Source organism: Lepidochelys olivacea (genome assembly GCF_965140295.1).
Source record: "Lepidochelys olivacea isolate rLepOli2 genome assembly, chromosome: 19".
Taxonomy (NCBI): Eukaryota; Metazoa; Chordata; order Testudines; family Cheloniidae; genus Lepidochelys; species Lepidochelys olivacea.
This window is the reverse complement of record NC_140429.1, coordinates 4185839-4201125: the sequence shown is the minus strand read 5'-3', so window position 1 is coordinate 4201125 and position 15287 is coordinate 4185839. Positions and strand designations below refer to the sequence as shown.

The 15287-nt window shown below is 52.2% G+C and overlaps 1 protein-coding gene and 1 pseudogene across 2 annotated transcripts in view; both read left to right on the top strand.

The window, feature by feature from the left end:
* The window catches only part of LOC311510153 (gap junction beta-5 protein-like), a 140389-nt gene extending 131850 nt beyond the window's left edge, over window positions 1-8539 (top strand). Inside the window, 2 exon segments of the mRNA XM_084609608.1 lie at window positions 5577-5890; window positions 5893-8539. Of these exon segments, the coding sequence (XP_084465734.1) occupies window positions 5602-5890; window positions 5893-6446 (843 nt within the window). The 5' untranslated portion in view covers window positions 5577-5601 and the 3' untranslated portion in view covers window positions 6447-8539.
* The window catches only part of LOC311510152 (gap junction beta-4 protein pseudogene), a 93800-nt pseudogene extending 79459 nt beyond the window's left edge, over window positions 1-14341 (top strand). The window contains exon 2 of the transcript XR_014714595.1: window positions 12525-14341. The product of XR_014714595.1 is annotated as a gap junction beta-4 protein pseudogene (transcript). The remainder of the gene's footprint in view (window positions 1-12524) is intronic.
* The last annotated feature ends 946 nt before the right edge of the window (window positions 14342-15287 follow it).

Genomic DNA, 15287 nt, shown 5'->3' with positions numbered 1-15287 from the left:
TAAATCTGTACGCGTTCCGGGAGCTCTCGCGAAGTGACAGATGTTCTATAAGAATGGCGGAGCACGATTATAACATCGCAGCAGAGAATGGCCCAGTTAGCACCGTCCTCACAGGAGCAAAGAAAGCCTGTGGGCCTGATGACTTGCATTTGCAGTGCTAGTTTGACTCCTCGTATCACAAGAATCTGCTAATCTTGCCGCATCTCTTGGTTTTAAAAATGCTTCGGGGAAACTTCCTAACTTGGTGAGTCAGAAAAGGGAGGGGGGAAGCACAGAAGACTCTTAAAGTGATTCCCCCCCGCCTCTGGAGACAACTGGATAAAAAGAAGAACCAAAAAACTCATGCAGCGGGCTTGCAGGGCCAGTCGCCTGCGTTGCTCCAGTGCAGTGCTGGGCCACCACCTAGTGGCGAGCAGCGGTGCATCCACAGGGTTGAACCCCTGGGGGTCCTGCCTCGGTCATTATATTTCTCTGCAAGGGGTAAAACACGGCGCACTGGGAAAGACGCTATTGCCCGGTTGTAGCGAGGGGAGTCAGACATTGCTGAGACGGCTGTTAATTAATTCCCTGAGAAATAATTAACCATCATCACTCGTTAAAAGGGGAGATGAAAAATTTCCTCCAGCTGCTGGCACACTAGAAGATGTCATCTAAAAGATGTCATCCTGTTCGGGAGGTGAAGCTAACCTGATCTGGAGAGACCTAGGAGACCGGCTGATTGAAACTCATTCTCAGCTACACTTCAGGCTCCTTGATGCCACAGTGGCAACCTAAAGGGATGGAAATGGCCACCTGAGAACATCCCTTGCCTGAAGTCCTTCCCCTAGCCCTGCTCCAGTCCCTGGTATAGGGAGCAGATGAGGGGCGTGGCCAGAGGGCATGGTACGACATCTGTTCTCTGCCTCCTAGGGCCCATGGGAAGTAGTGTGTTTGAGCAGCCCCGGGGAGACGTGTGGTGTGCACACAACCCGGCCTGTTAGAGACGAAGGCCAGGCCAGTGGTTAGGACGTGAGCCTGGGGTCGCAGAGATGGGGGTTCAGTTTCCTTTGCCCCCACAAGCTTTCTGTGGGATCTTGTGGGAGTCACTGAGCCCCTTTGTGCCTCAGTTCCCCACCTCTAAAATGGGGATAATAGCACTGACCTATCTCCCAGGGTGTGCAGATGTGATGCTGGTGAGGTAATGGGGGTTGGGGAGGAAACAAGTACCTTTGATAGATAGGCAGATCTCCTTTTCCTGGTCCTCCAAGCTCAGGACTGGAGTGATTGAGAATCAGGTCCATGCTGCAACGGAGGGCTCCAGAGCTGGGCCTATGGCCGGGGGCTTGATGATATTCCCCACTCCTTGGCCTTCATCGGCTTTAGACAAAATATGTTCCTGTGAATTTGGTGCCAGCCTGAGCATCCCGGGGCCCAGAGTCCTATCGGTACCGGGAGGCAGCCACAGGGCAAGCGTCCCCTACATCGTGCTCAGCCCGGACCTGGAAAGGCCAGCCCTAGGAATGGGAGGGGAGAGCCTCAGCCGTGGTCTGTTGAGTCCTTCCTTGGCTTCTTGGCAGAGATGACCGATAAAGAAGCCGCATGGTGCCAAAGTTACGACGGCAGTGTTGGGGATAGGCTGGAGACCCACCCAGTTCGTGTCATCTGCACCACCAAGCAGCCATTGCACGGTGAGTGACCTGGGCTGGACTCGGGTGAAAGGCTCCTTCTCCCATTACCAGTCCCCTGAGCCACATCGTCCCCCCCACAGAGTGATCTGCTGAGCCGGTCTGATAGCTCGTCCCAGGAGGAAGGTTTTCCTGCATTTGGTGTGTCTTGCCCCCCTTGCTCCGTAGCATTTCGCCTCCCAAAGGGCACCACCAGAGGCAGCAGGGGAAGGCTGCCACTGCTTTCTCTGTGCCCACGTACAGCGCCGGACACCTCCTGCACAAGGAGCAGGCCCTATGGGGGAAGGGCACTTGGATTAGGCTGTTAATGGTGTGCATGGTAGCGGCGCACGGCCACGCTAAGCCAAATCCGGATGAAATCAGAGGGACAGATTCTGTGGTGCATCTCGCAGGAGGCACAACCCAGAGGACAGGGGACTAGGAGCACAAAGGTGGCTTTAAAAAAAACCCATAAAAGTGGCCCGGATTCTGGCTCTAACGTTTGGCAGCATTAGGCTGCCCCGGGGCCTACGCTGCAGCAGGGAATCTCTATGGCTCTATGTGATAGACACTCTTCCTCCTGCCCCCACCCCGGCCCCCATGTCTGGGGCTGCGTGCGCGCGTTGGGCAGGGGGCAGCCGTCATGGCCCCTGCACAACTGGGCTGAAAGAGTCTCCCCCAGCCAGCTGGCAAGGGCTAGAGTGCAGCCAGACCTGGCCCCCACGGGGCCATTGCTGGCATGGCTGCAGCGATCATTTTCTTTGCCTCCTCGTTTTGCAAGCACCCGGGTGTAGGCTGAATAACTCCAGGGCTGGCTTGTATTGTGTAAGGCTGCAGCCTCCATGGCTGTTTGCAAAGAGCCGCAGGGGGCATTGCTGAGCTCCGGGTGGGGAGGTGTATAGGGCTAGGGGGGACTGCATAGGCAGAATACCCTGGCCACCCAGGCTTGAGAAGGGGTGGTTTAGTGTCAACTGCAGGCATGGCAGCAGCTGAGGGATCTGCTACAGGCTACACCTGTGACCTGTGAGGATGGGAGGAAATGTATCGTTCTCTGTGGCCGGCATCCTCTTTGCTGGCACCAGGGTACAGCATGCCCCAATTGCTGGCACCGGGCCCTACCTTATTTACACTACCGGCTGGAGGGCCCCCGTCAAGATCAGCCCTGAGCAATCCTATTGACGCCAACAGGGCTGCTCAGGCAAGTAAAGTTAAGCGCGTACCTTAAGAGTTTGCAGGATCAGGGCCTAAAAATGCCATTGGGACGAGCCTCTCCTTCCAGCAATCCTGCAAGCTGGCAGCCAACAGGCGTCTTGGAAATCCACCTTAACTCCTAGTCCCGCCCCCGAGAGGGCTTCCCTCTGAAAATTCCTCCTCCTGGCTTCTGAAAATGCAGGGATGCATTGCACTTCAGGCTCTGCCTTGTGCGCCGAAGTCCCTTAAGGAAGAGAAGAACTCTGCAGGGGACCTCCCACCAGGTAAGGGGCATTCGCCAGGGGAGGAGGAGCTGCTTGGAGCTGGACCTAGGGAGGCTGCGGGGCTGGAGAAGGTCTGGGAGCCAGGGCATGTGTCTCAGACACATGGGCACAAAAAGGAACTTTGGCTGTCGGTTTGTCTCGGAATTATGCCCGCAGTACAGCGGAGAGAAGCAAAGCATCCCCGGCTGGTCTTAGGCATTTGCAATGAAGCATGTCAGCGTGTGTTTCGTATGTGTCTTGTCTTGTGTCTGGCTCCGTAGCTAGCTAGAGGGGGAGTGAGAGAAAGTTACTCCAGGTTTATACCTGAATAAGGGCAGAGTCAGCCCCCTGGGCTCTGAACGTGTGTCCTGTATATGCCTGAGTTTGTGTGTGGTGCGTGCTGTGTTATTTGCTGCGGGTGCATACTGGGGCTGTGTGGTGTGTGTCAGTATGCCTCTATGGCAGAGTATCTGATTAATAAGAGTAGTTTGCATTCATGTAGCACTGTACATGTGCTGCTTTCAAAGAGCTTTGCAAAGGACAGTGAATATCATCCTTATTTACTGGTGGGGAAACTGAGGCACAGAGGTCCGGTGACTTGTCCAAGACACACAGTGATTCTGGGTCAAAGCCAGGAGTAGAAGTCAAGTCTCCTGGCCACCAGGGCTAACCACTGGTCCATTTCCCTCCCTCTATAACCTAGGGTAGCTTTTCCTAACTTTCCTGGTCCTTGATTTGTGTCTGTACTGAGAGTGACTCAAGCTTTCCCAGTCCTCCCGCCCTCCTCCTCCTCTGCCTCCTGGTATTTATCCAGGCTGTTTCACACTATCCAAGCATCCACCTTGTGCGGGATGCAGCAGCCAGGTTTATCAACATCCTTCTGCCCAGACTTTGTTTTGGTGCCAAGTTGGGATGTCGGCTGCCTTGCCTACACAAGGTACCAGCTCCAGTTGCTTGTCAGGCCTTCCGCTCCAAAGGCACAGCGCCCTGGCCTGGAGGGTGGAGGGATGGCAGCGTGGGAGATCTGGTTCATAGCTCTGCCATGGTAGCAGAGGTCAGATTCCTGCCATGGGAGAGGACCTTGGCATCAGAGCTGCAGATTTATTATGTGATTAATCCCTTATCTTGTTTTCTGGGTTGTTTTCTGAGGCCCTGCCTGGCAACTCAAGGCAAGTGAATAACAAATAGCTCGGTAAAGAGGGGCCGGCCTAAGAGAGAGATGGGTGGGGGAGAGCCACCTTGCTCCGAAACCTGCACCTGGGAATGGTCTCCAGAGAAAATCTGGAGTTTTGGTTTCTTGCTGGCTGGAGGTCTAACCCCACCATACAGGCCATCTTTTATTCCAATACAAGACTTGCCCAGCTTTGCTCAGTGGCTAGAGATGTGACCAAGAGAGGAAGGGGCATGGAAGGGGACTTTGAATTAGCAGCCCCAGTTCAGACTGGGAAGGGGGTCAGCATTGGCCTGGGCAGCTCAGTGACAGAGTCTATTTAGATATTACCCTCTTCTACGCTGGCCTCAGCCATGAGTCCACCCCGGTTCCTTAGGGCCCTTGGGGTAACGGACTTTCTTTCCTCACTTGCCCTGCCTTTGCCTTTCAGGAAGCGGCATTTAGGAAGGTATCAAGCATCGCTAAGCTCCAATTCGTGTGCTTACACGAGGTCTAGACTTCCCTTGAAAGCTCAGACACATTTGGTGGGGCGGCGGGCTCTGATTTGCATCACCCTGCCAGCTTTAAATGTGGTGCTTCCTTCTGCTATTTGTACCTTCACGGGGTTGTGAGTGTCAGATGGTAGGGACTGGTTAGGTTCCTCGGTCACTTCAGACACCAACAAACTTTGCCTGGACTTCCAAAATGCGGCAGGGCCTGAGGGGTAACTTCACCCCTGTGCAGAGAGCCAGTACATGGCCTAGACACTACTTAAACCTCTCCCGCAGCTAGCCCTATTTTGAGAACTCGTGTGCTGCATAGGCCTGCGCTAGGGGTGAGTTTCAGCCTATGTGTTAACAAAAAAATGCTCTCAGGGCTGAGTGGCGGTCATAAAACCCCTCCAAGATTGCCCTGTCCCCCGTAGACACTCTCAGCATCACAGTCTGGGCCATGGCTGTGGCCAGCCAGTCACAGGATGCTTTGTCTATGCCCACTGCAGCATGAGCACATGGGTTCTGTTCCTGGCTCTGGGAGGAGGGGTGTTCGGGCAGTGGGGAGAAGCAAGAGGCAGGACTTCTGGGTTATATTCCCAGCTATTAGAGGGGAGTGGGGTCTAGTGGCTAGAGCTGGGGAGGAGTGGAACTGGAAGTCAGGACACCTGAGTTGCATTCCCATCTCTGAGAGGGAGCGGGGACAAGTGCTTAGAGCAGTAGGGGTGGCACTAGGAAGCAGGACTCCTGGGTTCTCTTCCCAGCTCTGGAAGGGGAGTGTGCTTAGAGCAGGAGCCTGGAATATTGATTTGTGTTTTTTTATTTCTTCCCCTTGCAGACCCAATGAACGGGCACCACGGACCATGAACTGGGGTGTCTTTGAAGGGCTCCTGAGCGGGGTGAACAAGTACTCCACGGCCTTCGGCCACATCTGGATCTCCCTGGTCTTCATCTTCCAGGTGCTGGTCTACGTGGTGGCGGCGGAGCGGGTGTGGGGGGACGACCACAAGGACTTCGACTGCAACACGCGCCAGCCCGGCTGCTCCAACGTCTGCTTCGACCACTTCTTCCCCGTCTCCCACATCCGCCTCTGGGCCCTGCAGCTCATCCTGGTCACCTGCCCCTCCCTGCTGGTGGTCATGCACGTGGCCTACGGGAAGCCAGGGAGCAGAAGCACCGGGAGGTAGCGGGCGAGAACTGCCGCCGGCTCTACCCCAACCCCGGCAAGAAGCGGGGAGGGCTGTGGTGGACCAACCTGCTCAGCCTCGTCTTTAAGGCTGCTGTGGACGTGGTTTTCCTCTACATCTTCCACGAGTTCTACAAGAACTACACTCTCCCCGGCGTGGTGAAGTGCGAGATCCCCCCGTGCCCCAACATCGTGGACTGCTTCATCTCCCGGCCCACGGAGAAGAACATCTTCACCCTCTCCATGGTGATCACAGCCTGCCTCTGCATCCTGCTCAGCTTGGTGGAGGCCTGCTACCTGGTAGGGAAACGGTGCCGAGAGTCCCTGCTGTCCAGACGCGAGAGCAGCCGGAGGGAAACGAGGCAATTCAGGAGCGTCGTTCATAGCAAGGACTGTTCCCTCTCCCATGGCGAGCAGAACAGCCTCAAGCCGGGAGAGTGGGTTTTTCATGATGCAGATTGCAAGCTAGTCGCGGCTCCAAACACAGCCAGTTCCCCAATAGGAGAAGATGTTATCTCCTAAGCAGAGGGCAAGACGTAGGGAGGCTGTCTCCATGCAGAACGGCCCTCGTTTGAGACCAACCCTCCTTGTTGGCCGGGCCTGAAGACATCGCAAGCCAAGATCAGACCCGGCCTCTGCTGGCAGCTCTGCTCCCATCACACGCCTGGGTGTTAACGACATTGGGTGTTCCCCCTGCATTGCATTGGTCTGGTGAAATAAGTGGACTCAGGCACTGTAGAGAAGAATGGTCTCTCTAGTCAGAGGGAAGCTCTATAGGAACCACAGGCTGGAGAGAAGCAGGGAGAAAGGGAATGTTCAGAGGATGTTGTGAAGGGCAAGACTATAACAGGGTTCAAAAAAGAACTAGATAAGTTCATGGAGGATAGGTCCATCAATGGCTATTAGCCACGATGGGCAGGGATGCGGTTCCTAGCCTCTGTTCGCCAGAATCTGGCAATGGGCGACAGGGGATGGATCACTTGATGATTCCCTGTTCTGTTCATTCCCTCTGGGGCACCTGCATAGGCCACTGTCAGTAGACAGGATACTGAGCTAGATGGACCTTTGGTCTGACCCAGTAGGGCCGTTCTTATGTTCTTAATGCAAAGCCGAGAGTTGTAGGATTTAGACGTAGGAGATTTGATGGGTCTGCTGCTGGCCACTACTGGAGACAGGACACTGGGCTCAAAGGACCCATGCTGTGACCCGGCCTGCCAATTCCTGTGGTGAGGTAGCATGCAGGATTGTGCCCCCCTGTGTTTTCCAGTGGCCTGCCCAGACTAACTTTAAAGGAGTCAATTGGAAGGTCAAGCCTCAGAGAGAGGAGTGGGATGTAAGGAACAAGCCAGACTTCTCAGCTGGCCGTGAGAATTTCTCAGCCAACAGCACTAGTGCCACTGTGGAAACAGACCCAGGCCCTTCTGTCTGGCCCTGAGCTGACTTGCCAAATGGTAGGGGAAGGTTGGAGAAATCCGGCCTGGCCGTGAATGTTCCTGGGGTGGGGAGGCCTAGACCAAGTGGGTATTTTCTCTCCAAGCCTGCTGGGGAAAAGGGCGTGAGGTCTCCAGAGTGCCTCATTTCATGAACAGTTCTTCAGCTTTGCTTAACCCAGCCGGACCAACTGGAGGTAGCAGAAGACACGACAAAGAACAGAAGGCTTCCCAATGAAAATAATGCAGCATTTTCCCGTCTACGGGAAATGACCAATAATCCATCCTGCCAGAGATTCAAGTCATGGAAACTAAACACATGCTAATGTTGGTGATGGGGAATCCATTCACCCTTAGGGAATTAAAGAGTTTTGCTGACGGGGGAGAGGGGTAAGGCGGCGGCCAAGGGGAAAGAAAAAAAATCTCCTAGATTCACTGGTTTTCAAGGCCATTTTGATCATCCCGTGTGACCTCCTGCATCGTACAGGCCAGAGAACTCCACCCAACCATTTCGGCATCAAGCCCATAACTTCCAGTTGAGCTAGACCTCATCTTTTCGAAAGGCATCCAGTCTTGATTTAAAGACTCCACACGGTGGAGCATCCACCACATCCCTTGATAGGAAGTTGTTCCATTGAGTAATGTTGATTGGTGGTGCAAAGGCAGCTGTGTAGGTGACCCTCTTCCTGCGGAATCATTTGTCATTCAACATCCCATAGCATCCTTCAGGGAGTAGCTAGTGATGAGAGAGCCAAAGCAGGAAACTGCATCCTGCTGCCCTAAATTCTCAGATACCTCACTCCCCATCCTAAAAAGAAAATGATAATTTGAGGGCATTGGCACTGGATGGCTGCTGTGTTCCACCCCAGAGGTGGTGGCATTTCGGGGGTGATCCGCTCCCAGAGGGTGGAATTCTATACTCATTCCATGTTCACAGAGCTAAGGTAGCATATGTAGCACTGATGACCTGCAAAACTATGCGGTGTGGACATGATATATATTATTTAAAAGCTCAGCGTGAACAATTTGTTTAGCCACTGCACTGCGCAGTCCATAGACCAGCCCCTCAGCTGCTATGAATCCGCTCAGCTGCGCTGTAGAGATCGGAGTTGTGCCCATTTACACCCGCTGCAGATCTGACCCCCGTATGTATTTCTCGTCTTGTGTACCCTTGCAACAAATAAAAATGTCTCTTTATAAGAAATGGGCTTTATTTCTGTTTCTTGTTCTTTGTTTTAGCTTAAAACCAATATAACACTGCAGCATAAATATTTGTGACTATGAACACCCCAAATAAACCATTTTTACAGCGTTGAAGATTTGCTTGCGGAGACGGGTGGAATAAACTCCCTAGTTCTCCGAAAGAGCTTCTCACCCTTGGAAATATGGCCCTCTTTCATTTTCCTTTGAAGCAGCTGCTCCTGGCCGCTGTTGGGTATCTGAACCTGGACAGCCTGTGGTCTGGTAGTGCCTCTATTCATGTGTGTGGCTTGGGAGAAGCCTTCTTGTAATATAATGCATGGAAAGCAATTTTCTAAACACTATTAAAAATTTAAAAACCTTTACTTTTATAAAGAGCCAAGATTCACCTACAAACAACCACTGAATCAGAAAGAGAATAGCCTCTGGAAGCCAGCATCCTCATAGCTAATCATCTTGGATTAGCAGGGTGGGAGCTGAGAGGGGTTGGAGCTGAGAACGGGGGACCAGGAATCTCTTTTGGTTCAGTTTCCAGCTTCACTCGTGTAATGTCTTGTGAATTGATTATTACGTGCCGAGTGCTGGTGGTGTGCCCGGCCCTGACTCTGCTCCAGGACCTTGGCTGAGTCATTTCACCTCTCAAAGCCGTGGTCTTGTTGTCTGCAAAATGGGGGTAGCACCTTAGTGGATAGCAGGAGTGGGGTTGGCACCTTAGTGGATTCCTGCTTCCAAAGCAATTTTGCTAAGGCAGGCAAAACATTATCCTTCTGCTCTCACACATTGTGCAATGTATCAAAGCCCAGATAAGGCCAAGCCCTTGTCTCTATGAAGTCCATGGCAAAACTCCCACAGAGCTCAATGGGCACTGGCTATAATTCTGAGCTAACATGTCAGGTCCATTTTATATTTCTGTGACTCTAGGCTTTTTTTTAAAAAAAACACCTCTCTGAAGAAGGGCTGCTGAGCTTGTTGGCGAAAGGGAGGCACGCCCAGCAGGTGTACGCATCCCCGGTGCATCAGCAAAGACAGTGAGACCTTTCAGACTGTGCTGCAATGGAATAGCTAGAGAGAGTTTATGGGCTTCTCTACTGTCAGGTAAGAGGCATGGAGGGTGCTCGCTTGGGCTAGGGGAAATACCCTGGGTGGGAGGATGCAGTATGATTTAAAGGAGCCTACATGCAGGATGATACATTTCGCAGTTCTGCAAGCTGGCATAGCGTCTCCTCTCAGGAGGCAAGTGCTGTGTGCATGGGGTGTGAATATGTAACAGAGACATTCACGCGATAAGACACACGGTATTACTGCTTACCATGTTTCACATTGCTAAAGCATTTTGACAGTGCAAAGTTACATTCCAGTCGTAATTTATTGTCACTGAGGTTCTGATCGGTTCGTGAATTTATGTATGTGTCACATTCAGGTATCAAAGCGAAGTGCATGGCATAAGCCCCAACGTTGATAGATCAGTAGCTCCAGATGTTGTGAATACGATAGATAGCATCATCGACTTGCTAGAGGGTACACTGTATAGTCTGGTGATTTCATGGAGGTGAGCTTTGTTGTTTATTTGCTATGGAAAGCTATAATCAAATTACTGGCAGTATTTAATATTGATATTGTAGAAGGCCCCCAGCCCCAATTGGGATCAGTGCCCCCTGTGCTAGGGGCTGCACCAACATGCATGAGGACACAGGCCCTGCCCTGAAGAGCTCAGAAGCTAAGAATGCTCGACATTATCACGAAGGGGGTATTTTCAAATTTTCTGAAAAATTTAAACTGGGTGCAAACTGCCAGTCTCCGCAAGTAACGGCACCTGCTTTTTCACTAGCGCTGCAGATGTTTGGAACTGGATGGAAGGGTATGTCCAATGCAAAGCGCGGACCCAAACCCAAGGGAAACACCTTGCAGAGTAATCTTATTGCATTCCTGGAGTGTGTAGGGGCCACAACAAAAATCTGGTCCCCGTTGTGCTAAGCATAATACATGCTCCAAAGAGTTTATAGTCTAAGAAGACAAGACAGCCTAAGGGTGCTAGGAGAACCAAGTACAGTGACATCAAGTGACTTGCCAGAGGTCACACAGCCCATCAGTGGCAGAGGGGAGAATTGACTGCAGGTCTCCTAGCCCTGTGCCCTAGCCCCTACATCATGCTGCCCCTCCCCCCGATTGTTATCTCATAATTTTGCCTTTTCTTTCACACACTGAATACACAGAAGGCCAGATTCTGCGCCCCCCACCCCCACCTTCTCCCCACGCTTGGCTGGAACAGCACCTTGACTTCAGTGGCCTGCTCAGAGCAAGGCACTACACAACAGTGTGTACTTTAGGACTCTTCATGCAAACCCTTCCTTCCCTGTGGAGTCTCTGGACTAATCAGCGGCACTGCCCATCGGAGCAAGGCCTGCTCAGGTAAGTAAAGGTGGACAGGGTCAGGCCAACAACTGGAGAAGTGAGTGACCCAGTGGAGTGAAGAATCTATGAACAGAGCCCCATGGAAACACATTAACCCAACATCCCCATCTCGTTAATAAACAAAAACGGATAAAACACCAGCACTAAATGGCAAAGCCTGATCTGGTTTACTGCAGTAACATGTTGTGTTCTGCAGTGACTCGGGCTGCACGGCGAGGACCTCAATCCATAACTGACCGTTTTCTGGAATGAATAACGAACAATAATTCCATTGTAAGCGTGCTCGTCGGTAACATTAACGTTGAATGTGATGTTCAGTTTTTATTATTGGGTTTTCATTGTTATCTTGGACCGAGATTTTCCTAAACCACTAGTAATTTAAGGAACTTCCATTTTAGGGGGGCGGGGGGGGTTTCTGACTTTAAGTGCCTTAAAAAGGCCAGATTTTCAGTTTTCTTTCTGAAAGGCAAGTCTCTTTAAGGTGTCTGAAGTTGGATCACCTGAAATCACTAGTCCCTTTGGAAACTCTGGGCCTTTGAAAAACCCACACGGAGAGAAAGGTACTTTCTGAAAACTTTGCATCTCTTTAAGAGAATTTGGAGGGGAGGGAATTTCCTCCCTGTGGCCTCCTGGTGTGAAACTGTCAACTCCAATTAAGTCCCTGGTATGCAGCATGCTGTCACACCCGAGGCAATGCTCCTGGTGGTTTCTGTTCTTTTCTTCAGACAACTGCACCCATTTTGCTCAGCACGGCCTTGTGGAAGACACTGCGGGTTGGGAGGGGGCAATGGGTAATAGCAGACGGTGTGAAGTGCATGCTGGGGAAAACAAGCACAGGTGTGTGGGCCAAGGGTGAAATCCAGCCCTGTACAACGAGCCAGCAAAAGGACTAGCCGCCACTTGAAGGACTCTGTCGTCTTAAGCAGAGGTTATAGGCAGAGGTCAGCGCACATGAGGGCTTAAATTTGATTTAAAGGGGGCCTGAGCTTGGTGCTGCGTGGGACTGAATTTCATCCTAGAGTACAAGCGGGCTGTGGTCTGCATGCTGATCCCATTACAGACTCACTTGCTTTCCTGAGGTCATGGGCTTGATCTCCAGCAACGTGCGTGGCTCCGATCAGTGCAGGCCGTACGAGAACGCTGGCGGTGCTCTTCGCTGGCGGGGAGACGAGAGCCGTGGTAATGGGGCTTATGTCAAACCCAGAGGTACATTGTTCCTTCAGACACAGCCCTGAGCAAGGTGTGTCTATTAGCGGCACCACCCCAAGAAGAGCCGGGGAGGGAATCCTAACTCAGAGACCCAACCATGAGGCACAGTTCACCCCTGCCTCTCCCTTGCTCAGGGTGAGGGGCAGGAATTTACGGATGGCCTGCACCCCGGACTGTCTCCACTGCTGGCCAAGGGAGTAGGGCTGGCGCCAAGGCCCCAAGAGACCCCAGGGATGTGTAGCCCCCACAGGGTGGTTCTTACTCCCTTGTGCAGGAAGGCAGTGCTTGCTGCAGTCTAGCCCTCCTGTAACCCGTTCCACTCACTGCAGCTTGGTTGTCTCCACTCCAGCTCCTGCTCTACTAACCCCCAACGAGAGGATGAATTGGTCCTGGCTCCAGGAGCTCCTGAGCGGGGGGGACAAGTACTCCACGGCCTTCGGGCGCGTCTGGCTCTCCGTGGTCGTCGCCTTCCACGTCCTGGTCTACGTGATGGCTGCGGAGCAGGTGTGGAGCGACGATCAGAGGGACTTTGAGTGCAACACGCGCCAGCCCGGCTGCTCCAACGTCTGTTATGACCACTTCTTCCCCGTCTCCCACATCCGCCTCTGGGCCCTGCAGCTCATCTTGGTCATCTGCCCCTCCCTGCTGGTGGTCATGCTTGTGGCCTACCAGGAGACCAAGTAGAGGAAGCACAGGGAGGCGGAGGGAGAGAACTGCTGCCAGCTCTACCCTGACCCCGGCAAGAAGCAGGGAGGACTGTGGTGGACCTACCTGCTCAGTCTCATCTTCAAAGTTGCTGTGGCTGTGACTTTCCTTTGCATCTTCCACCGGCTCTATGCCAATTTTAACCTGCCCCGCGTGGGGCGGTGCACCGTGGCCCCCTGCCCCAACACGGTCGACTTCTTCATCGCCAGGCCCACCGAGAAGAAACTCTTCACCTACTTCATGCTGGCCACCGCCATCCTGTGCATCCTTCTCAATCTCTGCGAGATGACCTGCCTGGTCGCCAAGCGGTGCTGGGAGCTCGCCACCAGGCGCCAGGACAGGGAGCTGCTGAGCAAGCCCATAGGCTGCCATCACTGTGCACAGCAGAACCAGAGTCTTAGTACATCGTCCTCAGAGCAGGCTCCATTCGGGTCTGTCCCTTTACATAGCGGGGAGGGCGCTGCTAGTGAAGGGAGAAGAGGGTCCTACATCATCTCCTGGCATTCACAATCCCTTGCACAGACTCCATCAACCAGTGCAAACTTCTCACCAGCTTCATTCCCTGCAGACTCACCAACAAAGTAATCAAAGGCTTATTAGAATAATTTCTCTAAGGGTTTTCAATCCAGCGCCCATTGAAGGCAGGGTCGCGCTGTGTATGAAAAGTACATTGACAAATAGCAGAGCCAGTCAGCACTTTCCAAATTTCTATTTTTTTTTTCAACAACAACAACAACAAAATAAAAAGGGATGAAATTTGTGAGAAAATTTGCCGGTTTCTTGGTCATCTTCAGTACTTTACAAAGGGTCGATAAATGATTTGTAGATGTTCTAGGCATGTTATAGACAGAGTCATGTGTTTTTTAAATGGGCATAAACATACTAGTGGAAAGTGTCGCGGGAGGTTTGAAGCCATGTCTATAAGCAGCTGTTGGTCTCAATAACCGTCAGTAGACATTTCAATAAATGGTTCCTCAAGTATCATAAACGATTTATAAATATACCTGGAATATAAAGTCCTTCTGTGATGATTTGGGAGCTCTTTCAATGTACAGTTTATGAACTCTGTTTGAAACCAGGAACATTCTTTGGACTGAAAACACCATTTTGGATATGGGGTTTGGTTGCCTTCTCTGTTGTCCTTTTACCTCCAAGATGGCCTGCGATTCCAAGGGGTAGTGGCACAAAGCTAACAATAGAGGGTTGTTAAACCTTGATGATACTATATTCACATAGAAGCACCTTAAACAAAAGGCTGGCTCCTACCCAGGAAAACTGGGCTATCCAGGGAGAGGTCACCTGGTTACAAAGTCACCTGGTAGGGGTCTGTGCTCACCTGTTGAGGCTGATCAGGAGGTCACCTGACAGAGGTTATAAAAGGGCAGAAACTGCGCTAGTCTGACTCTTCAGCCATTTCCAACAGCTGAAAATGAGGGGAGTGGCTGCCAGAACTTGATGAAGTAGTGGAGAGCCCTGCCCACCTGAACGCAGATGGACCCCCAAGGGAAGGGTGAGCCGGAGTGAGGAGCATTGCATTCAGGAGGGGGGTTGTTTTCTCAATGATATGTGCTCTCTTGTGCTTTTGCTCTTTACTTAAGAGGCACTGAATTACAAACCTTTTGCTACACCTGTGTCCATTTGCTTCTGCTGTCATGCAACCCTGCAGGGGGCTCTGGGAACATGCAAGAGCTGCTGGGGAGGCATGGTGTAGATGGCATTAGTCTCAGGGCCCAGGCACTTGGACTGCAGGGGCCTCAGTGCTCAAAGGGGTGTCAGGTATGAGATCAGCACCTGGAGTGTGGGCCTAAAGATCCAAAGCCAGGAACGGTGTGTAACCTCTGCCATCCCCAGCAAGCTAAGGGCATATGGGATTCAGCGTTTGGATCCCCCTCACAGCAGTCTGGGGAGTGTGCAGCGAAGGGAGCTCAACCAGGTCTGTGACACTGTCTTCAATGGGGCACTGGGTTGGGCCCAGAGACCTAATCTGTTTTATGCACCTTTCAACACAACACCTGCCAGATGGTTGTAATGGATCAGAGCCTGCTAATCAATCTCTGTGCATCTGCCACTCATAGATTGTGTGAGATTCTCTGTATGCCGTGGCCGAGCCATGGGATTGGAAGTTACTTCGTGCACTGACAATGTGCAAAGATGCGGAGGGAGAGGGGAACAGGGAGAGCTGGTAGGTGGAGATAGGACCTAGTGGAACAAGGGTAGGACGTTAATTGCATGAAGACCATGAGACTGATACCCCAGCAACACGGCATGAAGGTGATTGGATGGCAAGATCAGTTTTAAGTGGGTCAGGTCGCCTTGCTCAGCTTGTCCCCTGGGTGGAGGGTGTGATCAATTTTCCAGGGAGCCATATTCACGTTTCTGAGTCTGAAATTTGCTTTCTCCAAGTAGC